Source organism: Protopterus annectens, chromosome 12.part0 (assembly GCF_019279795.1).
Source record: "Protopterus annectens isolate FY-2018-M chromosome 12.part0, PAN1.0, whole genome shotgun sequence".
NCBI lineage: Eukaryota > Metazoa > Chordata > Ceratodontiformes > Protopteridae > Protopterus > Protopterus annectens.
The window spans coordinates 97,518,062-97,545,875 of NC_056746.1; the positions used below are offsets into that span (position 1 = coordinate 97,518,062).

The window sequence follows — 27,814 nt, forward strand, 5'->3', positions numbered from 1 at the left end:
GTAGCCTGTGCTCGCTTCAACAAGCGCATTCTCAGGCGCCGGGCGGAGTTCGCTGAAGATTATTTCGGCGATAATTTTGCTTACACCATGCAGTCGGATCTCCCGACATCGCAAACTCCCAAAAAGCGAAAAGACCGGGACCGACATCCTCGGCCCGCATCTTCCACCGACTCCACGCCAAAACCTAGTGCGAGTGCTCCGGTTCCCTCTGAGACGGTCTCTCCACCGCTCCGAACCGAAGACACCGCATTACCGGCGTTTAACTCGATTCCAGACATTACTCCGACGCCAGTTATAGATTTTCCTCCGGATACCGAAACCGAGGAAATGCCCGAGACCATTGCTGTAGACAAGGTCACTCCCGCACGTGGAGCTGCCAGGCCCCCTATGGCCATGTCTGTTAAGGCCTACACTAGGGCTAAGGCAGCCAGCAAAACAAAGCATATTACTTCTAAATCCTTACCTCAGCCGACTCCAGAGACGCAAATTATGTCCATGGCTGCTGATTTCATTTCCATGATTAGAGGTTCACAGGCCCATCCTGAGAGAGGATCCCAGCCTCCTCCTGATAAAAGGCCCCGGGTTGAAACCTCTGACCCTACTCCTTCAGATGAAGATTCTGAGGGCTCTGTCCACTCTGATAGCCAGGAAGAGCTCTTTCAGACCTATGAGGACTCGGATGCAGAAGATTCCATCCCCTCGGCCTCCCCTCCTGAGGATATTTCTTTTGGGGAAGTTCTGCACACCATGAGGGAACATTTCAAGTGGCAAGGTCAGGAATATTCTGATTCTAGGAAACGCCCTAGGACTTTCCTTAAGAAGCCTCAGCACAGGCCCTTAGCTATTCCTCCTGTACTTGATGTTCTGGATGATTTGTATTCTGACTCTAGTGCTACCCCTGATTCTCTTCCTCCTGCTCCAGCCAAGCCAGACAGGTATTACAGGGTCCCAGAAACTCATTCCCATTTATTCAGGGCCCATACTGCTGATTTGGAAACTATTTCACAGGGGCCTAAAGGAGTTTCAGCCTCTACCTCAAAAAATCCTTTGCCCTCCAACAGGGAAGCTAGGTCATTAGAGAGATGGGGCAAAAAGGTTTACACATCCACTACTTATCTATGAGAGCTTTAAATTGCCTTTTCATATGTTACAATATCAGGATTATCTGTTAGAAGATTTACAAAAAACATTAGCCACTCCTGATCCTTTAGACAGGAAGACTTTGCAGGAAGCTGTACATAACACTCAGCAAGTAAGCAATCACTTCCTGCATTGTGGATATGATGCACTGGAAGCTTCATGTAGGGCAGCTATGACAGGGGCAGTCATTCGTAGACATGCTTGGCTAAAAGATCAACCTCTACCAGATCATGTAAAAGCAAAACTTCTGGATGCACCTCTGGAAAAGAACAAGCTTTTTGGTGCAAATGCTAAGGATGTGTCAAAGACCATCGAAGAAAAAGCAAAATCAGTTCAGACTGTGAAAGATTTCCTCCAGGTTCAACCCCCCAGATTCAGTAGGAATTGGCCTTCAAAAACTGGTCCTTTCCTAATCCAGAAAAGTTTCAAAGGGGTAAGAACAGGCGTGGCCGAGGAAGAGGCCAATACAGAGGCCCTTACAGGGGCGACAGTGGCAGCCAGGAAACCAAAGAAGTGACGAGGGGTTTCACCTGCCCCACAACCACAATCTCAATGACTTTCCTCTACTACCGCCTACCAGGGAACAACTAGAAGCTCCCTCAAGGGAAATTATCTCTGTTTGCAGAAAACTGTCACAGACTGACAAAGGACAAATGGATTTTGGACATTATAGACCGAGGGTACAGGTTTCATTTTCATACCTTACCAAGAAAACAAGGCATGCCAAACCTACCACAAAATCAGAGGGCAGAGGCTATCAAGCAAATCACTCTGCTGACTCGGATGAAAGCAATAGAAAGAGTTCCACAACAAGAACAAGACCAGGGGTTTTACTCAAGACTGTTCCTTGTTCCAAGAAAAGAATCTCAATGGAGACCAATACTGGACTTGTCCGCATTAAACACCGTTCTCATAGTACCAAAGTTGAAAATGCTGACTCTACAGTAACTCCTTCCCATGCTGGGCAAGGGGTCGTGGCTGATTACTCTGACCTCAAGGAGGCATACCTGCATGTCCCTATCAGACACAGCTGCAGAAGATACCTCAGATTTCTTGCAGGGCCAGAGCATTATCAATTCTCAGCATTGCCATTTGGCTTATCTACTGCGCCCAGAGTATTCACAAAGTGCCTGGCTTCAGTAATTGCTCATTGCAGGCTCCAGGGTATACAAATTTACCCGTACCTGGACGACTGCCTCATACAAGCGGACGACAAATTGATGTTGACAAAAAACATGGATTATGTCATACGATTACTTCAAGCTCTGGGATACACAGTCAACTTCCAAAAGTCAAGACTGCAGCCATCCCAGCAAATAATCTTCTTAGGAGCCAAACTAGACACAGCCTCTCAGATGGCTTACCTGACAGAAGACAAGCAAGAGAAGTTAACTCATTACTTCAAAGGTTTAGCAAAACTCACCCAGATGACTGCAAGGAGATTCCTACAGGCCCTGGGTTACATGGCATCCTGCATTCTCCTGGTTCCATTAGCAAGACTACACATGAGAAAGCTTCAATGGTACCTAAAAAGCATTTGGTCTCAACACAGCAACAACTTGGAGACAATCATACCCCTCATTCCATGCCTACAAAAGGAATTCCTATGGTGGGCCTCGTGAGCCAGGCAAACACAGGTATGTCATTCAAAAGACCACAGATAACACAGACCATGACTACAGACGCCTCAGACCTTGGATGGGGGGCACACATGGAAGGCAGGTGTATACAAGGACAATGGTCTCCAAAGGAAACACATCTGCATATAAACCAAAAGGAAATGCTGGCAGTAATGCATGCCATCGAGGCCTTTCAACACAAACTCCAGCAAGGCCATTTACTGATACGGACAGACAACACCACTGTGATGTGGTACATAAACAAGCAAGGGGGCACCCACTCTTACCCCCTTTGCAGACTGACAATGCAACTTTGGGAGAAATCACTGAGCCTAAACATCCAGTTACAATCCCAGTTTGTTCCAGGAAAAGACGATGTGTTGGCGGACAGCCTAAGCAGGAATTTCACAGATCCACACGAGTGGAGGTTACATCCGAAGGCCTTCAGACAGCTCACTTCGACATGGGGCAAGCCAGAAGTGGACCTATTTGCCTCTCACCTCAACCATCTTCTACCAAAATTCTGCACAAGGACATACCATCCAAAAGCTTGGAAAATAGATGCCCTCTCATTCAACTGGAACTCCCTAGCAATCTATGCATTCCCACCTCTGCCACTGATGACCTCAGTATTACTAAAGATCAAAGCAGAGAAACCCAAGGGAATCATAATAGCTCGGACTGGCCAAGACAACACTGGTACCCACTACTATGGAGCATATGTCACACCAGGTGGTGGGCCCTTCCCAGTGGCCTCTACTTTTGACTCAACACAATTTCGAAACACTGCATCCAAATCTTCAGACACTGCAGCTAACAGCCTGGGAGATCCCATAAATAAATTCAGCTTATCTCTCTCCAAGGAAGTTCAGCGGATACTAACAGAGGCTCGAAGACCATCCACCAGAAAGGTTTACTTAGCAAAGTGGAAAAGATTCAGCAATTGGAATACCAGCAAGGGACATGATGCATCATTGTTGAACATCCCACTCATCTTGGAAAATTTGGCAGATATGTTAAAGAACGGCCTCTCATATTCTTCCATAAAAGATACATGCATCTGCTATTTCAGCTAGATACAACACTGATCCTCCTGTTTTTTCTCACCCTTTATTAAGGCAATTCCTCAGGGGAATCAAGAACATTAAGCCACCAAGAAAGGCCCCAGTGCCAGCCTGGGACCTCAATTTTGTCCTAGAAAAACTGACTCTACCTTTTTTGAGCCAGCAGCTTCAGTCGACTTGCAATTTCTCTCATGGAAGACAGCTTTCCTGTTGGCAATTACCTCAGCAAGAAGGGTTTCGAAGCTACAGGCCCTAATGGCAATACCACCCTTTATTATTTTTCACAGAGACAGGGTTTCATTAAGGACCAACCCTACTTTTATGCCAAAGGTGGTATCTAGGGTTTCTTTAAATCAAGCCATTCATCTGCCTGCTTTCTTCCCCAATCCTGAGAATAAGGGGGAAAGACTGTTGCATACCTTGGACATTCACAGACAACTTTGATACTACCTGGACAGAACCAAGGCCAGTAGGAAGTCTGAACAACTTTTTGTAGCTTACGCCCATGCAGTCCAAGGAAAAGCAATCTCAAAACAGACTATTTCTAAATGGATTGGACATTGCATCAGATTCTGTTATTCCTTTCATGGAAAGACTGTTCCAGCCAATGTCAGACCACATTCCACTAGAGCTACAGCCACCTCTACAGCATTCTTAAGAGGGGTGCCTACCAAGGACATTCTAGAAGCTGCTACATGGAGCTCCGTGCATACATTCTCCAAACACTACAATCTCCCTCTATACTCCAGATCCAGAGCAGGCTTTGCTTCGGCAGTCCAGCAGGGTTTGATTGCCACACCATCTTTTTCCTAGAGCATTCCTCCTCCCCCAGCAAAGCTATGGTATTCTACCCACATGTTATGACTGCAGTTGCATCCTTGAAGGACATAGTACAGTTTTGTACCTACCATAAATGTAGATGTCCGATAGACATGCAACTGCAGTCGGATTTTCCCTCCCTCCATACCCCTCTATGCCTAGGGTCCATTCCTATCCCTGTTTCTCTTAGCTGGGGATATCTGTTATGGTGTATTTGTTTTATTGCTCATTTATTTGTTTGGAATCCTGTTTTTGTCTTCCAATTTGATTACAGCCTTCCTTGGAGGCACCTGGCATCTGGGGCAAGAAACACTGAAGTAGCTGGCGCCGGCTGTTGCTTATGTACTCCACCCGCTCTGACGTCGGAGAGAAATGCGACATCAGCCGACGTCGGACCCAGACTTTGGAATCCGGCCGACCGAGGGCTGCCTGAGGCAGGACAACCCACATGTTATGACTGCAGTTGCATGTCTATCGGACATCTACATTTATGGTAGGTACAAAACTGTACTTTTTAGCACTTGAATTTGCTTATTCGTGATCAGCACTTGTTCAGAACTTGTAAGCACTAAATAACCTACTAATTACTACAGCACTCAACCTTCCTCATTACCTAGAGGAAAACAGTTTTGGTACTTACTTTCCCCACTTGCTTAGAGAAAAACAGCTCTTGTACTCTCTTTCCTCACTTATCTAGAGGAAAATAGTTTTTTATTCAGGCATGTCCAAGGGTCAGCTCCCAGTGTTCTTTCCTGTCTATCTGATGAATCTGGGCATCTTGGAGCAATGTAGAAATTGCCTCATGTACACAGACAACCCTCTCCTCCTACCACCCAACACTACAACCTGTGAGAGATGCACTTATCTAGCCAAACTGGAGGTAAAGCTCTCTCTAATCAAGACTGAACTTGACAGTCAAGAGGAGAAGGTAAACACTTGCACCACACCACACTCATCACATAGTCTCACTAAATCTTTTTTTGTGTCTTTCAGCTTTTCCTGCTTAGGGGTCACCACAGCGGAACTCCGGTCCGCTAATGATCGGTAGTAGATTTTTACGTGCCGAGTTGCCAGCTCTGATGCACAGCCTTCAACGAAGGTACGCCCATTCACGCATGTCTCCACACAGAAGATGCTCTAGCTGAGAATCGAACGGGACAGCATCTTACTGTGAGGTGACAATGCTACCGTAGCACTACACCACCAAAATCCACACATAGAAACACAAAAACATTCACGGAGGCTCTCAATAATGATCTGCTCAAACAACAGAGACCTCCAAAGCAGAAATGCAAGCAACCTCCACCCCCCAACACAACCCAAATGATACATAGCCCACAGACTCAGTGTGCCACTCAACCACAGCCAGTAAGGCAAAACAACGTACCCAACACACTAGTCATAGGTGACTCTATAGTCAGGCAAACTGATGTCCCACTTACCAGGCTAAACAAGGAGAAGGTTACTGTCAGCTGCCTGTCTGATGCCAGGATCTGCCACATAACTCACGCACTCGGGTCACTCCACAACAAGTACAAATATGACTCTGTCATTGTCCACGTTGGTGTGAACGGCCTGAGACTTGCCTCCCTGGACTACATGAAAAGAGACATGGAAGAGCTCTCCGATCTTGTAGCCCAGGCAGGTATGACCCTAGCCCTGAGTAGCATTCTGCCATCACCCAGAATGATGCCGCAGTACAAGGACAAAAAGATTGACTTCAACAATTGACTAAGCTTCTGGTGCCATTCTAAAGGGATCCAGTATCTGTCTGCCTGGGATGACATGGTCGACAGACCACGATGCTTTGCCAGAGAAGGCCTGCACATGTCACCCCTGGGATTCTGAATACTGGCTAAGGATCTTGCCGCCCCTATAGTGCCTTTTTTAGGCAAGGTTCAAATGACAAATTCACCATCATAACAGGAACAGGCAAGCAAAAACTGAGGGTGATGCTACTCAATGCTAGAAGTCTAAATCTCAAATTGCACTCACTCGAGGCATTCATTAAAATGGAGAACATTGATATCTGTGCAGTTACTGAGACCTGGTTCAAGGCTCCAGCGAGCACCCCTGCACTACCAGGCTATAACTCATACCACACTTTTTGGCCATGTAACCTGGACAGGAACACCAAAGGCAGAGGTGTGTCCATGTTCATTAAGGATATCCACACCAACAGTCTAGTTGCTCAGCATAATGCAGCCGAGGTTATCCAAGTGCAACTAACTCTGGGCAAAACTGCAATCCAAATTGTAGCTTGCTATAGATCACCCACCATGCCCTAGGATTCCCACTCCTCTTTTCTTGATGTACTGGAAAATATTAGGGTTCAACCAAACACCCTAATAATGGGCGATATCAACTACCCCACCATTAACTGGGAAAACTGTACCAACTCTTTCGCTCAACGCTTTCTGGAATTCATAAACTCCAATGCCCTGGATCAACTTATCCACACCCCCACCAAGGGCAACAATATCTTAGATCTAGTCATTACCAACATGAGTCAGCTCCTCATTGGTCCGATCCGACCATAAGCTAATTACTCTAGATATCCACATCCTGCCCCCATTAAGGAAACCATGGTAAAAAATTTCTCCAAAGCTTCTTAAGACAGAAGTGGTGAACTTCATGACACCCATGCAACTGGACAATACAGTTATGACTTCTGAATCCCACACAATTGCACTTTATAAGCACTTACATGATTGCATGGATCGTGCTATCCCAAACAGAACCAAAAAACTATCCTCCAAAAATGGAAGCCAATCTGGTGGTTCTCTGCCATAAGTAAACTGTATAACAGAAGGAAGAAACTGTTGCAAAAGAGAGTAAAATCCCATGAGTGGAGGAGCTCCCTGGTCAGCCTCAGTAAGAAGCTGCAATCCCTGATAAAATCTTCCAAAGCTAGTTACGAAAACAAAATCGCCACTGATTCTAAAGACAACCACAAAGCATTCTATAGCTATGTCAAGAATCTCAATGGCAACACTCAGATCTGCTCTAAGTTACAGCACAATGGCACTAAATACACAGACTCAACTGACATTGCCAACATCCTGGCAGATAGGTTCAGTGCTAACTTTACCCCCATCTCACCCCCTAAAGAGCCCATCTCTATAGCGGAAGAATGCAAAGTTGCTGTAATCACGGCTGCACAGGTAAAAAACACACTCTCCAAAGCCAAGAACACAGCATCCATGGGACCAGACAACATCCCAGGCTGCATTCTCCATGAACTACAGAACGAACTGGCACCCCACCTAAGTACCTTGTTCAATCATAGCCGCACCTCAGGCTTTGTGCCTGCTGAATGGCTCCGAGATGGTTATCCCACTCCACAAGGGGGGAGCCACCATGGACCCCGGGAACTACCACCCCATTACCCTGATGAGCCTGGTCTGCAAGGCCATGGAACGTATATTCATGGAACTTATAAACAAAGGCACTGGTAATCTCCAAACTCTGGACCCCACCCAGTTCGGGTTTGCAAAAGGTAGATCATGTCTCCTAAACCTGATAGACTTCTTTGAAGCAGTCACCAAAGCAGTAGACAAGGGTAAGGTGGTTCACACAGCCTATCTAGATCTTGCCAAGGCTTTCAACACCACCCCCCACTCTGGAATTATAGATAAACTCACTAAACTAGGTATAAATCCCTCTGTCACAAGATGGGTTGCCAACTGGCTCACTGACAGAACCCACACTGTGAAAGTAGCAGACTCCAAATCTGACTTCAGATCAGTGACAAGTGGAGTACCACAGAGTTCAGTCCTAGATCCTCTCCTGTTTGGTATCTACTTTTCTGAAGTACAGGCTAACACAGAAGGTCTTTGGCTAACGAAGTTCGCAGATGACTGCAAACTAGGAGCCATAATTGAAACTTCTAATGATGTGGACATCCTACAAAAGGGCCTCACTGAGACAGATGCCTGGTGTCAAAGCCATGGCCTCAAGCTCAATGCCAAAAAGTGCATTGTCATCCCCTTTGGTAAAAACTTTGTACCCATGAACTACAACATAGGTGGTAGTACACTTAACACCAAAAGTGTGATGAGACCTTGGGACACAGGTGGACAGTAGTCTCTCCTATGATAATCATATCGCCACAGTAGTCAGGAAATCTTTCTACATGGCACACCTCATCACAAGAGGTTTCTCGTCCAGAAAAAAGGTCATTGTTCCCCTCTACTCATCACTCATTAGACCCATTATAGAGTAAAACTCCCCTTTTGGTATGTACCTCACAAGACATCTACAACAACTGGAAAGTCCGCAGAAATACCTCACAAAGAGGATTACTGGCCTCAAACAGATGCCCTACGTAGACTGTCTAAAAAAACTCCAGCTTTTCTCCGTCACATATCGCCTACTCAGAGGTGATCTGTGCCTAACATACAAAGCTATGTCAAACCCAGAGCTGTTGGACATGCTCCACTTAAAGAAATCCCAATCCCTCCAAGCTACACGCTCTAGGGACCTAAACCTTGTCACAACAATAAACAGTACATGCCGGAGGGATAGATTCCTGTCCCAGAGACTTCCCATACTCAAGAATAAACTACCTATCTATAGCAAACAAAGCTCCTCATTAGCACTCTTCAAGAAAAATCTTGATGATTGGATGGGAAATAGGAAATTCACCCCGGGGATCACCTCTGTGGCTCGCTTGACAGTGGCACAGGAAAATAATTTTCTTGGGTGGCAAAAGCCAGGGTACCTTTTTGGCTGGGCTTGTATAGGCCCCAGGGCCGATAGCCTAGTACCTATCTATGAAACTATTAATCTGTTGTTTTCCTCCTGTAACTGATATGACAAGAACATACCTGTTATTTTCCTCCTATAACTGGTATGACAAGAACATACCTGTTATTTTCCTCCTATAACTGATATGACAAGAGCATACCTGTTATTTTCCTCCTATAACAAACCACAGATGATTGGCTCTAATGTTAGAATTTAATGCATCGGTGTGACATTGATATAGGTTGCATGTGGCATGATACAGTTGTCCGCTAGTGCTGCTGCATGAGTAGTGCTGTACGATTAAGGAAGGTAAGGATACCTGTATGTTACGGGTAACTGTTGAAATACTACTTTCTTGACGTGATTTACTATTAACATGATTACCTCTCAGCTGTTCAGATTTTTGTAGAATGACTGCATTTTATAGTTTTGTCTGTTCCTCATAGTTTGTGGTTTTCTGGCATGTCCTTGAGGACTGCAGTCACTAAATGATGACAGACGAGTTTCAAACTTCATATCCTTCAGAAAAATGTATGCATATGCAAAACCTGATATTCTACCAATTTTCTGAGTTTATAAGAACAAAAGTTAAAATCAGTCCTTATTTTGGGGTCTTGGTGCCACCATTGTTTGTGGCTGTGTCCAGAGCTCTTTCATTAAGAGATTGATAGGCATGCCCATTGTATGTTTGCAGGTAAGGGTAGTGGTCTTATTTCGGATAATGGGTACTTGCGTTTTATCGCAACCACACACTGTCAGCATTCACGGCGACATTCCCTTCTCAATTAAATAATGCGTTGCTTAAAATGGTGTGAATGCTGACAGTGCATGGTTGTCACAATACGCTTATTTGAACATCGCTTTCATAAATTTATAAAATAGTAATGTTTTAAATTTTGTTCAACTTTTTTAACATAATGAACTCCATCAGAAAATAGCACCTGTTTTTAATAATCCTACCCCTGCTTTGTTCAACTTTTTTTAAGCTAAGGAACTCCATAAGATAAGGGCAAGTGATGTTAATAATCCTACCCTTTCCACCTGTGTACACTTTCAAGCATGCCAATCACAAAAAGAAAACACAAGCAAAGCCAAATACAGTGCAAACTTTAAAATATAAAGTCTTTTAAATTACTGTAATGTTGTGCAACCACACTGTATTACACATTCTCACTAGAAATCTGTTTTGCATCAGTTAAGGCAGACCATTTCTAATTGGAATATTATGTATAGAAAAGAAGGTTACAGCAGTTTTAATTTAAATTTATTTTTTAAATTTTTGTCAGAATTTGCAGCGGTCTCGGCAACGTTCCATTATCATTAAACTTACTTCCTGCCATAACCGCCACGAATTCTGACAAACTGTGATTGCGCTAATACTCAATTACCGGATAATGATAGCAGTTTTTAACATCGTATACCTTCTTACTACCTTTTCTTTGGCTTGTTGACATGGAACACGGAGCGCCAACTAAAACATTCTTTTCTTCTAATGATAGGTGTTGCCTGGTATTCTAAACATTTGACAGCAGTTTTTTTAGTATTACTCCTTAGGTTGCATTATTTTATTGTTATAGTTTTCTGGATAATGTTGGTAAGTGCTGGTCATTGAATAGTGCAGCTTTGATTAAACATTATTTGTTTATGGTGTTTTTTTCCCTTTTTTTCAGCCTATTGATGGTGTGGCTTTGTGAATTTCTAAGTAAGAAGTAATTGGATTATGATGTCTGTGTTTTCTTGATGGGAGGGGTGGGTGGGGGAATCAGCTGAAGCTGTGAGGCTCTGCACTGTTATGAAATGGTGAGCAGATTTGGAGCACAAAACCAGAAGTATTTTTACCATTCTGCTTCCAGTGAGGGTAATTGTTTAAATGAAGGCTATAGAATCTTATCAGCATAATATTTTGTGCTTCACCATGTTCATTCTCCCTGGTCTGTCTCTCTTGCTTTCCTCCATTTATACCCTCACCAGCTTCCCTTCAGATCCCATGTTGCTTATTTCTGGACAACAGGACTCTTCTCTGACTTCTCCGACAGAATAACCTTATGCCAAGTAAGTCTTACAACCATGGCAGCAGCAGTTTGGGAAACTTGTCAGTCAGAATCAGAAATCTGAGGAAGCGATGCTCAGTGACATCAGGACATGTGACACGTCACCTAGTCTTTTTAGTGTCCACTACAAATGATGCAGACAGTAACTAATGCTAATTAATCCTACAGCCTCCATCCCTTCATGATAAGAGGTCACATTGGCCACATCATCTTGCCCCCGGTCAACCCTTCCAGTATCATAAAGCCATTTTCAAACCTTGGGTGCTAGAAGTGCAGACAGATCCTTTGTCTCTGCATCATCAGTCTGATAATTAGTTAAAATGTTGTCATAGATGTTTTGTTGTTCTGTGGCATTCAACTTGTATTACAGATTATGTATTGTAAACATTGTTCATTATTTTAGCACTGAATGATGATTACTTTTCTTGGTAGGATTGTTTGAATTTACAGCGTTGTTGTATTCATTAAGTAGATCACTTGTCATTGTATTGTTAGCGGGCTCTGTCCTTTCGCATTCTTTATTTTAACTGGAAGTAGATATGCGTTTCTGCTGAGGATAACCGCAGTAGTTTCTTCTTTTAATTTTAACCTCAGATCATATATAATAGCTGAAGTTCCTTATAGTTAGACTCACTCTAAGGCTACTTTTTATATTGTTGACGTTTACATTTCGATATTTTTTGCACTTGTATGTCTGTTTCGTTAGTATCACTTGACGGCTGTTTTGCAGAAGCAGCTGTCGCTGAGTAAACTGCTTATTCCTAAGATGGTAACACAGCTGTCGCTGAGTAAACTGCTTATTCCTAAGATGGTAACATAGCTGTCGCTGAGTAAACTGCTTATTCCTAAGATGGTATGAGCCTTTTTCCTCAGTTGATGTGATGATGTTTAACAGCATATTTAATTATATGACATTAATAGTTTGATACCCCTTGCTCAACAGCAAGCCTAAGGCACCCAGGAACTTGCCCAGAAGGATAGGTATGAGCAATGTTTGAATGGGTCCATTAATCCCCTCATACATGTCGCGGTGGGGGTATAGTGATCTGTCTGTGTATAGCTAGTAGTTGGTGGAGAATTGATAGGAAGTATTAAAAGATGTCCCCTTTACTGCTGTCCTCTTAAATTGGGGAGGATGTCACTTGTGTGCACGTCTGGCTCCTGTTGGATGCTACAGTGGGTTCTGATGGTGCATGGTTTTAACAGATGGCATAGTAAGATGATGTGTAGTATGCAGGTGTGCAGATGCATATATTGCATGTCTGTTCCCAGCATACCACACTGTTAAGGTTTAAAAAAAAAAAAAATAACCTCAGAGCAATGTATGATGTCTGCTGATCTTATTTCCTCTGTGAATCAGAGTTACAGTGTGAGATGACAGCTGCAAGTCCACAGGTGAAGATATACACTCAGCATTCAAGTGTGCCACATGTTACTAAAATGTTATCTTTACTTACAGCTCTGGTCGTGATAAAATCTGCACAGTGTGGGAACTTAAAACCAGAACTGTCAAGAGAACAGTACCAGTGTATGAGGTAAGCATTACTTTCATTAGACAGAAAGTGTTATGAAACGGGTAAAATTTGGAAAAACGTATGTCCACTACCACCATCTGCTGTAAGATCACATCTTTGTGTAGATGTCTTCCCATTTCACTGTTGAAGTATTCATTATATTAGGGATCCCCTGCCAAGGGTGGCCTGATGTCTGGCCAGTATGCCAAAGCCTTTAGTTTGCTTTTAGGTACCAGAGAAATAAAAATAAATATAGCCAGCTAGACACAGCAGGAATACTGAAGACACGTAAATAAAAATGTGTAAGACAAAGTGCTTTCACACTGTAACAGTGCGTTCTCAGACCTACAGTAAAACTTAGAAATCCAACTTGTATAGCTCATCAGTTCCTGTTTCAGGGGTCTAGATTTCAGTTTAGCCCTTAAAGGAACATTGTCCAGTCCTGGTTTCCTGCATGTTTGCAGCCTAAATATCCAGTCTGTCTCAAGATTCTCAGTCCGTAACCTTATATCACCACCTCTCTTACTCTCATTACACAATTTTAAAATGAGAAAACAAAAGGTGTGATCACTACTAGTAACCATCACATGTTTAAACAGAGCACTCTTGGCATTACCTTTCCTAATATCATTAATGTGCTCTTTGATCCATTCCTTTAGTGGCCTATTTGTCTTACCTACATAAAAGCAGGTACAAGACCTGCATAGGGCTAAGTAGACCAAATGCATGGAACAGCAATCGGCATAAAAATCAAACGTTTATTCAAATCTAGTCACACGATGAACAAAGGACTTTATAGTTAGAAATATACCTGCACATAGTACAAGACCTACACATGACAGTGCATGATCTGTCAGACCCAGGTCTAATCACATCATAGGAATCGTAACAGAGCCACCTCTGTAGTAATAAGCCATTTCTGTTGCTAAAACGAGCAAGAAACACTGCCAAGCAAAGTCTCACATTTCTAATCAGCCATCAGAATGGCTCAATTTCTTTTTATAACATCACAGACTAGATGGACATTGTTTGACTATGTCAGATTCATTCTTATCACATTCTGTGGAACTTTTCTAGATAGATGCACATAACTACCAGAAAAAATTGGTTTAGTTGCGTCGCCCCTGTGGGCAAGAACCTCATCAGTAGCAGATCTGATCTTGGCTGCATGGTAACCTCTGCTCAGGAAGTTATTCTTCAACTCATTAAACAGTTTGAGCATGTCAGAGTCCTGTCACAACATCTGGCAGCCCTATAAAACTTGTTCTACAATTCATTCTTATGTATATATCTCTGATGGTCTCATTGGTCAGATCTGACCATAAGCTTATCACCCTTGACATCCACATACCACCCCCACCCCCCCAATAATGAAACCTCCGTAAAAAACTTCTCCAAAGCCAATTTCATGCTACTCAAGTCAGAAGTGACAAACTTCATGACACCCATGCAGACGGGAGCTGAAAGTTCGACTGCTGAATTCTACACTAAATCACTGTACAAGCACATCCACTCGTGCATGAATCGTGCCATCCCAAATAGAACCAAGACGCTCTCCTCCAAAAAAAATGAAGCCAATCTGGTGGTCTCCTGCCATAAACAAACTATACAACAGAAGGAAGAAACTGTTGCAGAAAAGAGGAAAATCCCAGGTTGCAAAAAACTTCCTTACCAGCCTCAGCAAGAAGCTGAGATCCCTCATAAAATCCTCCAAAGCTAGTTATGAAAATAAAATTGCCAAAGATTCCAAAGACAGTCACAAGGCATTCTATAGTTATGTCAAGAATCTAAATGGCAATGCTCAAATCTGCTCTGAGCTACAACAGAATGGCATTAAATATACTGATCCCAAGGATATTGCCAATGTCCTGGCAGATCGATTTAGTGCCAACTTCACCCCCCTCTCACCCCCTAAAGGGCCCATCTCAATACCAAAAGATTGCCATATTCTGGTAATCACGGCCACACAGGTAGAAACCACACTCTCCAAAGCTAAGAATACAGCATCCATGGGATCAGATGACATCCTGAGCTGTGTACTACATGAACTACAATATGAACTGGCACCTCACCTAAGTGTCATGTTTAATCATAGCCTCACCTCTGGCTTCATGCCCACTGAGTGGCACACAGCTACAGTTATCCCACTCCACAAGGGAGGATCCAACTTGGATCCCGGAACTACCGTCCCATCAGTCTGACTAGCCTGATCTGCAAGGGCATGGAACGCATTATCATGGAACTTATAAATAAAGACATTGGCAACCTTCGAACACTGGACCCACCCAGTTTGGGTTAGTGAAGGGCCAATCTTGTCTCCTGAACCTGATTGACTTCTTTGAATCAGTCTCCAGAGCTGTGGATGAGGGTAATCCTATTTGGACCCCACCAAGGCCTTCAACACCATCCCCTACTCTGGAATCATAGATAAACTTACTAAGGTGGGCATAATTCCCTACGTCACTCGATGGGTTGCCAACTGGCTTACTGACATAACCCAGACTGTGAAAGTAGCCGACTCCAAATCCAGCTCCAGACAAGTGGAGTACCTCAGGGTTCAGTCCTGGGACTGCTCTTGTTTGGCATCTACTTCCCTGAAGTACAGGCCAACACTAAGGGACTGTGGCTAACAAAGTTCGCAGATGACTGCAAACTGGGAGCCATTATTGAATCCCCAAATGATATGGATATTCTACAAAAGGGCCTTACCAAAACAGATGCTTGGTGCCAGAGCCATGGGCTTAAGCTTCATGCCAAGAATTGTATAGTTATCCCCTTTGGGAAAAACCATGTACCCATGAATTACCACATAGGTGACAGTACACTATGTACTGAAAGTGTGATGAGAGACTTAGGGACACAGGTGGACAGTGGTCTCACCTTCGATAACCGTATCGCCACAACAGTTAGGAAATCCTTCTGTGTGGCACACCTCATCACTAAGAGCTTTTCATCCAGAAAAAAGGAGGTCATTGTCCCACTGTACTCATTCCTCATTAGACCCATTATAAGAGTTCAGTGCCCTGTTTGGTATGTACCTCACAAGACATCTGCAACAGCTGGAAAGGATGCAGAAATACCTCACTAAAAGATTTACAGGCCTAAAGCAGATGCCCTATGCTGACCATATAAAAAACTCTAGCTATACTTTGTGGCATATCATCTACTCAGAGGTGATCTCTGCTTAACATACAAGGCCATGTCATACCCTGAGCTGTTGGACATGCTCCACTTAAAGAAATCTCAGTCCCTCAGAGCCACACGCTCCAGGGATCTAGACTTTTTCATCACAATGAACAAAACATGCTGGAGGGATATGTTCCTGACCCCCACAGACTCCACATACTCTGTATAGACTGCCCATACATGTAAAGCAGAGCACCTCCTTGGCTCTCTTCAAAAGGAACCTTGACGATTGGATGGGAGATAGGAAATTCACCCCGGGGATCACGTCAATTGCCCTGCTAGACAGGGGTCCAGGAAAGTAAATATTGTGGGAAGAAATTTCCATGGAATTGTTATGGCTAGGCTTGTATAGGCCCTAGGGCCGATAGCTTAGTACCAACCTATGAACCTTTGCATACTAGCTTTATGTAAAACTATTCTTTAGTGGGCTTCTTATATAGGCTCATGAAAAGAATACCATCACTATTTGTGATACAAGCATCCAAAAATTCAATCTTTTCCAATGACTGGTTCATGGTAAACCTCAAAAAACTTGTTGTGCTGTGCAGTAAGTGACAAAATCGGATAACATATCACCAAATCATAAAAATGTCATCCAAAAAGCACACACAAAATAAAACACCGCTCCTGAAAAGATTATTTTCACATAATACATAATTAAGTTCCCACCTTGCCATAACAATGTTTGGCATAGCTTTTGACAGTACTGATGCCCATAGCTACGCCTGTCTGTTGCAGAAAAAGATCACTACCAAATAAAAACACATTGTTGGACAAAATCAACTTCATAAGTGAACAAATGAGATAGAGCTTCCCATGATCATAGTTAGACTGCCTTTTTCAAAAACATGGCAGATTTAACCAAAGTGGACAGACAAACTGATCTTGAAGAGTGTAGGCCACATGGCATCAATTCTTCTAATGGTTCATTTAACCATATTGCACATGAGAAAGTTCCTGTGGTTCCTAAGGAACACCTGCACCACTTGTCAGAACCCTTAAAAAAATTTTGTCACAACATTACTTTGTATAAAAAAGGGGAGTTAGGCTGGTGGATGAACCAGTGTCAGAGAAACAAGGGAAAGAGATGCCTTTAAAACAACTACCTCACAACTAGGCCCTAACCATTTAAACAACCACCTCACAACTAGGCCCTAACCATTTAAACAACCACCTCACAACTAGGCCTTAACCATTTAAACAACCACCTCACAACTAGGCCCTAACCATTTATTCATTAGCTAGGACCTGGTGAAGCCCATACCTTGGACTAGCTCTCGGGAAAACAAATTGCACATAAACATAAAATAAATATTAGCAGTCATTTATGTTCCGAGAGAGTTTGACTGTCTTGGTACCAGGAACACTGACCATGACTACAGACAGCACTACACTGAAGTGATAAGTAAACAAATGGGAAGTACTCTTATCACCTGTTCAGGTTAGCCATGCAGGTGTGAATAGATCATATAATGCAGATCGCTCCTGACAACGTTATACTCTCCCTCGTAGGCGAACTGCATGGTTGACTCGTTGAGCAGGACATCAGCAGACACACACAAGTGGATGCTGCACAGAGACCCATCCCTTGGCCCTAACAAAATCCATCCATCCACAACCCCTTTTCCCCACCTTTTACATATGGCGTCAGGATGTCATATGAATATGGTAGTCATCTAAAGCCATTCTTCATACCTCTGGGTGTCTAGCCCTGCCACTGTCGTTCTTCCGTACCATACACGCACACACACACCCGCGCAAACATTCAGTTACACCATTCAGCCTACTGCATTTGTCTTCATATATATTCCACCAATGTCTCACTTATTTCAAACACACCTGAGTGCACTTGATCTATTTTTTCCTTTAAATTACGGAAACTGTCTCCTGTACAAAAGATGAACAACTGCAGGGCTCTTCCCACCAGAGTTTATTCTTCTCTTTTTCTTTATGCTTTTTTCTTACTTTTTCCAGATTTCATAGTTACTGACATCCAGGCAGTGTAGTGACTAGCCAGTAACTGAATTTTGCCCAAAATGATGGTTTTGTTGGCCATTTTCCAAAGTCTTTGCTTTCACACTGGTGGTGCTGTAATCAATCTATTGATCAGTGTCCAGCCATTTTGCAAATCACTGTCTTTTCTAGGTTTGAGAATGAATAACAGCTGTGTCGCTTGCACTACCTGACACCTCATAAGGTTTCAGAGCATAGTTTCACTCATCAAATGACTTCCCATTATCTGCAGCAGGTGGTTGGATCTTTTATATGCAGAAGTATGATTATGTTTTGCACCATGCACAGTAAAAAAACTGTTGTAAAAGTAGTCATTGAGCTTTTTGAAAATTTTAACTAAGTTTGCAAGTCTAAGCTGGACTTGTGGCTCAGATTTTGTAATTTTTTTTTTCCTAGAGCGTGGAAGCTGTGGTCATTTTGCCAGAAGAAGATTATGGATTTGTAAGCCTAAACAACAAAGAACTTAATTTCGTCACTGCTGGTAGCAAAGGTAGGTGCACTTGTTTAGAACAGGTATTTAAAGTTTACATATAAAGTTTTGCATACATCTTTAGGTGAAGAACTGGTTTTGAATGAATTGTGACATTGGTGCAGATTGAAATTGTTTGAATTAATTTTTTATTTTCATGCAGTGATTATTCCTTCCTTCATTTTTTTTTATTGAGCATTTGTACACTTAATCCAAAGCAAGGTTTCAGGGGACACTCTTGCAGGAGTTTAAACCGACTCTGTCACTCTGCACACCCGTGGGCAGAGTGGGTGGTTCCCAATTCACCCAAGGCACATTTCTGGGATATGGTAGAAAACTGGAGTACCTACTGAAAACCCACATGGATGCAGGTAGGGTCTGCATACTTTGTACAGATTGCACCCTAGCCAGGAAATGAACTGGAGCACCAGAAACAATGAGGCAACAGTGTTAACCACTTCTTTTTAAACATTTTACATTAATTGTGAGTCAAGGATTTAAAAAAATAAATGCTTGGCAACAAGTGATAAACAGCTAAACAAGGCAAGACCAGACTCTGCTAAGCTTACGGTACATTTCATAGTATCCCATCTTGGGCTTGGAACATTCAAGTCCATTTTTTTTCGGGCACTCAGTCTCTGTAAACTTGCTGAACCAGATCCTGACATTTCAAATAGTTGCCCGTATTTCCTTTTTTTATTTTAGTAAGAAGTTTTAACTTGCATAATGGTTCAACATCACTTTACTTTTTAGATTTGACTGAAAAGAGCATGTAACCATGGGGTTTAAAATAATAGTGAATTTGTACTCGTATCTCTGGGGGTATCACCAAGCCACCATGTTCTGTGAGAGTATTTTGTTGTTGTTGTTAGTGAATAAATGTTATCTAGCAGTTAGAATTCTTGACTTTCATCCAAGTGGCCCAGGTTTAACTCCCAGTGCAGGAATAGGCCACTCTTCAAGGTTGGACATTTGCTTAATGGTTGAAGTGTTTACCTCACATGCACAAGTTACAGAGTTTAATTCTTACCTTTGGTTATTGTCTAAGGTTGGGATTTGGTATAATGGTTAGGTGTTTACTTCACAAACAAAAAGGTACAGGGTTTGATTTTCACCAAGGAAAAATTGACTAGGCTTTAAATGGTTCACAAGGGTAGCTAGTGTAGTGCTTGCCTGTAAACCCAATAGAGGTGATCTGGCTCACAGGTCACCTCTCTATGGTACAGTACACCCCTTCTGCCTTTTTAGAATGTTTCAGTTATTATTTGCAATTTTAATAAAGCTTATTATGTTTCAAAAATTTGAAAGTATATTGATCAAAGTTTTCATTGTACTGAAGTATCCTAGTCTTCTGTCCATCTGGTAGAAAGGATGTATTTGTGGAGTTTCTTATGAGCTCAGTGGAGGAATTACCAGAATATGTTGGTGCTAAAGAAGTCCTGGAATATGGGTCTAATTTATATTTCATTCCTTTGAATTCAACTTTCTCTTGTTTTAAAGTTACAGCTCAAGATTGAAAGCTGTCATCTGGGATGGAAGTAAAATTTTAAGCATGAAACCCGCTTGTAGTTGGATAGTCACTTAAGAGAGTTTTTTTTAGTATGTCCTGGTTCTTCTTTAACCCGTGGATTAGATACCATATTCTCTGCTTCCTTGACCATTGATATTTCTTGGATAATTGATGTATTAGCTGTTCTAGAGTCCTTAGTCGCTGCATGTAATGAGGGTCTCTGCAAGGCTGATATGGATTTCAGCAGTTTGCATGCACCGTTTTTGTTCCATAGTAATTCCTTACAGCTTCTTATGTACTTGTGGGGAATGGAAAATATCCATTGTTGGAAGAAACATCCAGTTTCAGCTGATACTTTTTTAAAAACATAGCTGGGAAATGACAAAACAAACCTTGTTTTGATTAGAGCTGTTGCAACATTAAGGCATGCAACTGCTCCGTGTATGGCTCATTTTGTAGAATTCTGACTAGATAATTGAAATTGAACATTGCTGCTAGAATTTTGGGAAGAGTTTGCCCTGTTTTCCTGTTGGGAAGTTTGAAACAGTCCACTAAAAATCTATTGTCCCATCTGTGATTGTTTTAATAAAAAGCTATTTAAAAGTGAAAAGTCATGTCTAGTCCAAATTCATGCTTCCAGAAAACGCTGAGGTCATGGGAACTGTGCAGTCTGTAAGTACAGATCTCTTTATTTTGATTGCTGCCCCACTTAGTGCCTTCTTGGATATGATTCCATCAGAACATACGTATATATTTTTTTAAAATCTTGGAATAGTTTATTTTCCTAGTACTCTCAAATAAGTGGCAATTTATCATTTTTTAAGGAAAACTCCTACCTTTTTGTAATAGGTGGTTGCTGATTAAAACTGTTACGGCTTTGCAGTGTGTTATAAAGCAGTCCACACAGACTTTGATAAGACTACAGTACTGCTGGGGCTTCAGTGAATGTGACAGTGTCTTGGTAATGAAAGACTGTGGAACATAATGTGCTGGGCTTAAAATCAACATTTGCTGCTGTCATTTCTGGTGTGGTGCTCTGAGTGGTTACTTCTCTCCTTAGTCACTCCCCATAGAAGAAAAACATAAATAAATCAGTTTGAATAGCAAAACCTTGACTTGTCCTCCAGACTGAGCACAAGAAAGCCACTATACCTTTCTTGAAAGAAGAATGCAAGGGGCTGTAAAAGAGGGTTATTGTGTGGTGATAGACATTCTGGTGCTCTAGTGTTGGTCGCATGGAAAATATTAGTATGGATAACAATGTTCCTAAGCATCCCGTGGCACAATTGATAGCACTGGATATGCCTTGTGCTTCCTTACAGCTTACTGTAGCAGAAATGCAGAAAGTTAACAGGAAGCCTGTTGAATTTATGGCTAAGACCATGGTCAGGAACTCTAATAGGTTCATAGATTAGTACTAGGTAACTGCCTTTGTGAGCCATTTTAAGCCTAGCCAATTATCCCTTGTGAGACTCAAACCCTGCACCTTGTGTTTGCAAGACAAACACCTTAACCATTAGGTCACCCTCCCAATCAAATATGGAACGCTTCACGAATTTGCTGTCATCCTTGCGCAGGGGCCATGCTAATCTTCTCTGTATCATTCCAATTTTAGTATATGTGCTGCCAAAGCAAGCACAAACATTACAAGCCTAGCCAATAACTGGAGGTCAGAATCAAACTCTGTACCTTGTGCAGGTGAGGAAAGCATCTTAACCATTATTCCATCCTCCCCCCTCAATATACATCTTTAATCTGTAAAGTTCTTTCCAGTAGTGAGAATCAAACCTTGCACCTTGTGGTTGAAAGGCATACACCTTAACCACTGTACCACTTGGCCTTTCAGTACTTTCATAGCACTGCAAGGCCTTTGCTTGAGCAAGAAAATAAGCCATAGAAGGAGCAAGTAGCAGACTTGGGAGCCAAGGTCTGACATCTGCTTGAAGTATAATTCAACCAGGAGAATCAGAACTGTATGAAAAACGTATGTGTTGAAGTGCTGGAGAAATCTGAGGCACAGAAATGTTCAGTCTATGAAGGAGCATAGCAGTTCGAACTGATAGCCCCTTTCACGCCAGGTGGAAGTGCTACTCTAAATAACCCAAGACATATTTTAGTTTGCTTAAAATCATTTCCCTGAAGGAGTAGATTCTGAAACTTGTTTGGAAATCTAGAAAATTTACATAGTGGGTTAGCAAGTTGTATTGAAATAGACTGCTCTATCACCATATGACACAGAAGAGCGGAGTTCCAGACTGCCATTAAAGAATGTATGCTTTATTCTGCTCTACCATGCCCATTACAATCACATTCTTCTTCCTACTGGACCAGAAGTGGTCACAGAATCACAAGTAGCCTTGTCCTTTTTTGCAAAGGTTAGCTCCAAAGATCAGTGAATGAGAACTACATCCTTTTAAATGTAGCCTGAAGAACCATTGTTATAGAAGAAGAGCCATGGTTTTAGAGTCATTCCTGATTTTCAAACAATGTCTTGATGAGCAAAAAAAAAGCTCCTTTGGCAGTTGGTAAATCTATACAAACTCTTAATAGCTGCCATTAGGGACTTGGTATACAGTGCATTAATTCTCTTAATGTTTTATGCATGTGTGCATAGATAACTGGTTGTGTTTAGTTGTCTGGGTTTATTTTGCCTTTTTTAAGGGTTAGAATCTGTTCAATGTCATTAAACAAGAAGATTGTAAAATATATTCACTTCTCTTATTGAAGATGCCCATTCAGTTTTGATTTTATTCACGGACTGGGATTGTGGAATTGGTTGGTCAGATTTTGAGCACTAGATCAACTGTTTAATGTAGCACATGGGTCATAATTTCTTTCCGGTTTATTATTAAACAAATTTTACGGTTCAGTCAGTATATTTCAGTATTGATTTAGTGTGGATATGTTGTAAGAGGGGTAACATGAAAAGGTGTTTATTATTTCTTGGATGGATTTGTATTGTGTTTTTACTGGAATTGTCCTGTTTTATTCATTACACAGCAATTGTGATATTTGTTTTGAGATACCTGGACTTTACTTGCATGTAAAGGTAATACGTAAAGCTGTTGAAAGCATCTTGAATAAGTAACTTGACTAAAGATACTCAACTGCACTGTCTATGATTTTTCTCTACAGTTGTTTTTACTGTGTTATTAGCAGATTATACTTGGTTATAACTATTTTTAATATAATTTCTTGAAGTCTGGAATTTGGTAAATTTGTGACAGTGAATAGGCTCAGGCAGTGCTTAAAGTACTTGCAGAACAATTCAGATGGAGCGACAGAGTCCGTTTTGAAGTAAACTGCTGGGAGAGTGACAGTGTGGGCATTAATATGTATGTAAGCTGTCTCATGATGGGAGACCTAAAGCATAGAGACATCTCCTGTTTCTGTACGTTTGCAGAAGTTTAATGTCTTTTTTCTTACTAGAGGTTTCTGCACTTCTTATTCTGTGTCTAGTTTTGCAGATGTTTTCCTATTTTGCTCTAGGTTCTGGTTTCCATGATGCTTATACTTTATTGCACGTCAGTGCCTTGTTTTACAAACACCGTTTTGCCAGGGTTGTATCTGTCTGGTTGTACACTCAGGACAATTAGTGAATTGCTCGGGTAGCAATATTACCTAAATCGGTACTTTCTAGAAGTGATAGTGTGTATAGAAAGGAAAATCCTGGTTCAGTCATGTATTTTTGCAGTTTTGTAACCCAAAGATGACATTTTAGCTAGTACTTAGTACTTATGTAAGAACTTTGAGTTGGATTTTTAATGGTTTTAATTTATCCAGATAAGGGAAGCAGGGTCTTCAATATTGCATAATGCTTAACCTTAGGTAATAGCACTACAGGAGGGTGCCCATAGCCGAAGTAGGAGTACCAAGTGTTGTATAGATGTACTTGAAAAAGAAGGATATCTCTTTCAAGTCAGAGGGTCAGAAGAAATAAGGTTTCCACTTTACAAGGAAAGAGATATTCAGTGATGTACAGGGTGTTGTGTAGGAATAAAAGGGCCTTATGTAGGAATACGTGTATGTTAGTTTATGGCCTGTCCCTGTGTTTTACTTGGAAAGCGTTTATACATATTGTTATTACCTTTCCAAGATGGAATTGCCCTCTGTATGGGTGATTTGAGCTCAGTAACTAGTAAGATAGATTCATAGAATTGTTAGGATGTTTAAAGTACCTCTGCCTGCAGTATTATAGCACAGCATTTAAGATGCTCTCGGCCTGGTTGGAGTTACTGCCTTATACTTCCGGCTATGATATGTTTTCTCTGGCCTGGTTGGAGTTACTGCCTTATACTTCTGGCTATGATATGTTTTCTCTGGCCTGGTTTAAGTTACTGCCTTATACTTCTGGCTATGATATGTTTTCTCTGGCCTGGTTGGAGTTACTGCCTTATACTTCTGGCTATGATATGTTTTCTCTGGCCTGGTTAAAGTTACTGCCTTATACTTCCAGCTATGATATGTTTTCTCTGGCCTGGTTGAAATTACTGCCTTATACTTCCAGCTATGATATGTTTTCTCTGGCCTGATTGGAGTTACTGCCTTATACCTCCAGCTATGATATGTTTTCTCTGGCCTGGTTGGAGTTACTGCCTTATACTCCAGCTATGATATGTTTCTCTGGCCTGGTTGGAGTTACTGCCTTATACTTCCGACTATGATATCTTTTCTCTGGCCTGGTTGGAGTTACTGCCTTATCCTTCCAGCTATGATATGTTTTCTCTGGCCTGGTTGGAGTTACTGCCTTATACTTCTGGCTATATGTTTTCTCTGGCCTGGTTGGAGTTACTGCCTTATACTTCCGGCTATGATACGTTTTCTCTGGCCTGGTTGAAGTTACTGCTTTATACTTCCGGCTATGTTTTCTCTGGCCTGGTTGGAGTTACTGCCTTATACTTCCGGCTATGATATGTTTTCTCTGGCCTGGTTGGAGTTACTGCCTTATCCTTCCGGCTATGATATGTTTTCTCTGGCCTGGTTGGAGTTACTGCGTTATACTTCCGGCTATGATATGTTTTCTCTGGCCTGGTTGGAGTTACTGCCTTATCCTTCCGGCTATGATATGTTTTCTCTGGCCTGGTTTAAGTTACTGCCTTATACTTCTGGCTATGATATGTTTTCTCTGGCCTGGTTGGAGTTACTGCCTTATACTTCTGGCTATGATATGTTTTCTCTGGCCTAGTTGAAGTTATTGCCTTATACTTCTGGCTATGATATGTTTTCTCTGGCCTGGTTAAAGTTACTGCCTTATACTTCCAGCTATGATATGTTTTCTCTGGCCTGGTTGAAATTACTGCCTTATACTTCCAGCTATGATATGTTTTCTCTGGCCTGATTGGAGTTACTGCCTTATACCTCCAGCTATGATATGTTTTCTCTGGCCTGGTTGGAGTTACTGCCTTATACTTCCAGCTATGATATGTTTTCTCTGGCCTGGTTGGAGTTACTGCCTTATACTTCCGACTATGATATCTTTTCTCTGGCCTGGTTGGAGTTACTGCCTTATCCTTCCAGCTATGATATGTTTTCTCTGGCCTGGTTGGAGTTACTGCCTTATACTTCTGGCTATATGTTTTCTCTGGCCTGGTTGGAGTTACTGCCTTATACTTCCGGCTATGATACGTTTTCTCTGGCCTGGTTGAAGTTACTGCTTTATACTTCCGGCTATGTTTTCTCTGGCCTGGTTGGAGTTACTGCCTTATACTTCCGGCTATGATATGTTTTCTCTGGCCTGGTTGGAGTTACTGCCTTATCCTTCCGGCTATGATATGTTTTCTCTGGCCTGGTTGGAGTTACTGCGTTATACTTCCGGCTATGATATGTTTTCTCTGGCCTGGTTGGAGTTACTGCCTTATCCTTCCGGCTATGATATGTTTTCTCTGGCCTGGTTGGAGTTACTGCCTTATACTTCTGGCTGTGATATGTTTTCTCTGGCCTGGTTGGAGTTACTGCCTTATACTTCTGGCTATATGTTTTCTCTGGCCTGGTTGGAGTTACTGCCTTATACTTCCGACTATGATACGATGTTCTTCGTCTCACATTGCTGCAGTCATGACCTGTGGGTAGTCCGCTGTCCTCGGTCGGCCCGAATACCAAAGGGCTAGTCTGGCGCCGGTCATTGTCGCTTAGAGCTGACGTCAGTACGCAGTAGTACTTAAGTGCATGACCGACGCCATATCCTCAGTCTTTCTTGCCGTGGTCCAAGCAGAAGCAGTGTTTGCGAGTGCCGCTCGCTCTGAAATTTTCATTTACCGAGTTTCAGACAGAAGACCAAGTTATTAAGTACCCGCTAGAAATTATTGTTTTTTCTTGCCTCAGTTATCCGGATGTCAGAAAAAGTTAATAATTGCATTTCTTGTGGGAAACAGATACCTCATAGGGATTATCATTGTCTCTGTATTCGTTGCTTAGGGCCTGAGCACGATGTACTCGGGTGTCGCTTTTGTGCTAGATCTAATAAGCGCACCATTGCGTAAGGTTAGACTGTGCCAGGCTTGTTTTCGGTAGGCGGTGTAACTATAACATGCCGCCGGATCCTCCGACGCGCGCTACCGCTAAGAAGCGTATGGATAAGTCTGTGAGATCTAAACGGATGAGTCGCCGCTGCAGACGCCGGTTCTTCGGAGCCTCCGGTTGAATCTATGGATCCTGCCGAGGGTTCGGCTGAATCCCAGGGGGAACCTTTACTTTTACAGGAGTTGACCTGTCAGGAGTTAGGACAGGCCGAGTGTGCTTCTCAGGTTTCAGTAGTTCCATCCTTACAAAAGGTTATTAGGCCTTCTACTTCAGTGGCTAAAGGCCATGCTAAGGCCAAACCTGGTCTTATTGGACCTGGTCATTCTTCTAGCTCTCCAGCCCCAGTTCCTAAAAAACATATGTTGAAAATGGCGGAGGACTTGATTACTTTGATCAGGGGTTCTATGCCCCCCCCCAGAGAAAAGGCCTAGGGTGGAGGCAGATTTAGAGGGTATGGATCATTCCTCTGACTACTCTGATTCCTCAGCTGAAGAAATTCAGGATTTTCCTTCCTATTCTGATTCGGATGCAGAGGACTCCTGTCCTTCTGCTTCTCCTCCAGAAGATTTTTCCTTTTCTGAAACTTTACATACCATGAGGGAGCATTTCAAGTGGGAAGGTCAAAATTTTAAGAGTCTCGGAAAAGGCTTAGGGAATTTTTGTTTCTGCCACAACATAGGCCCTTGGCTATTCCTCCTGTCTTAGATGTTGTTCAGGATGTGTTTTCTGAATCTTCCCTTAATCCTGATTCTCTGCCTCCGGCCCCTGTTAAGCCTGACAGGTATTACAGAGTTCCAGAAGCACATAAGTACTTGTATAAGAGTCCTAGGGCTGATCCGAAACCATTATTCAAGGCCCTAAGGGTGTCAGGGCTTCTGTGGCTAAAAATCCAGTCCCTTTGGATAAAGATTCTAGGGCATTGGACAGGTGGGGGAAAAAAGTGTACACCTCCTCTACGTTAGCTATGAGGGCTTTGAATTGCCAATTTCATATGCTGAAGTATCAGAACTTTTTATTAGGCCAATTGAAATCTAAGGTGGATGCTTTATCTGAGGGTATAGAGTGTAAGGAGCTCCAGGAGTTGGTTCATGCATCAGATCAAGTTGGCAAGCATTCTTTGCAGTGTGGTTTTGATGCTCTTCAGGCTTCTTCTAGGGTAGC

The 27,814-nt window shown here is 42.3% G+C and overlaps 1 protein-coding gene and 1 non-coding gene across 2 annotated transcripts in view; one reads left to right on the forward strand and one right to left on the reverse strand.

Annotated features, from left to right (window-relative positions):
* TBL3 (transducin beta like 3) overlaps positions 1-27,814 on the forward strand; it is an 825,158-nt gene that overhangs the window by 365,586 nt on the left and 431,758 nt on the right. Inside the window, exons 8-9 of the mRNA XM_044089118.1 lie at positions 12,902-12,977; positions 18,552-18,645. Of these exons, the coding sequence (XP_043945053.1) occupies positions 12,902-12,977; positions 18,552-18,645 (170 nt within the window). The remainder of the gene's footprint in view (positions 1-12,901; positions 12,978-18,551; positions 18,646-27,814) is intronic.
* On the reverse strand, positions 21,668-21,773 carry LOC122817439. Its single transcript, XR_006367257.1, has one exon. It is a non-coding gene; the product is annotated as a U6 spliceosomal RNA (small nuclear RNA).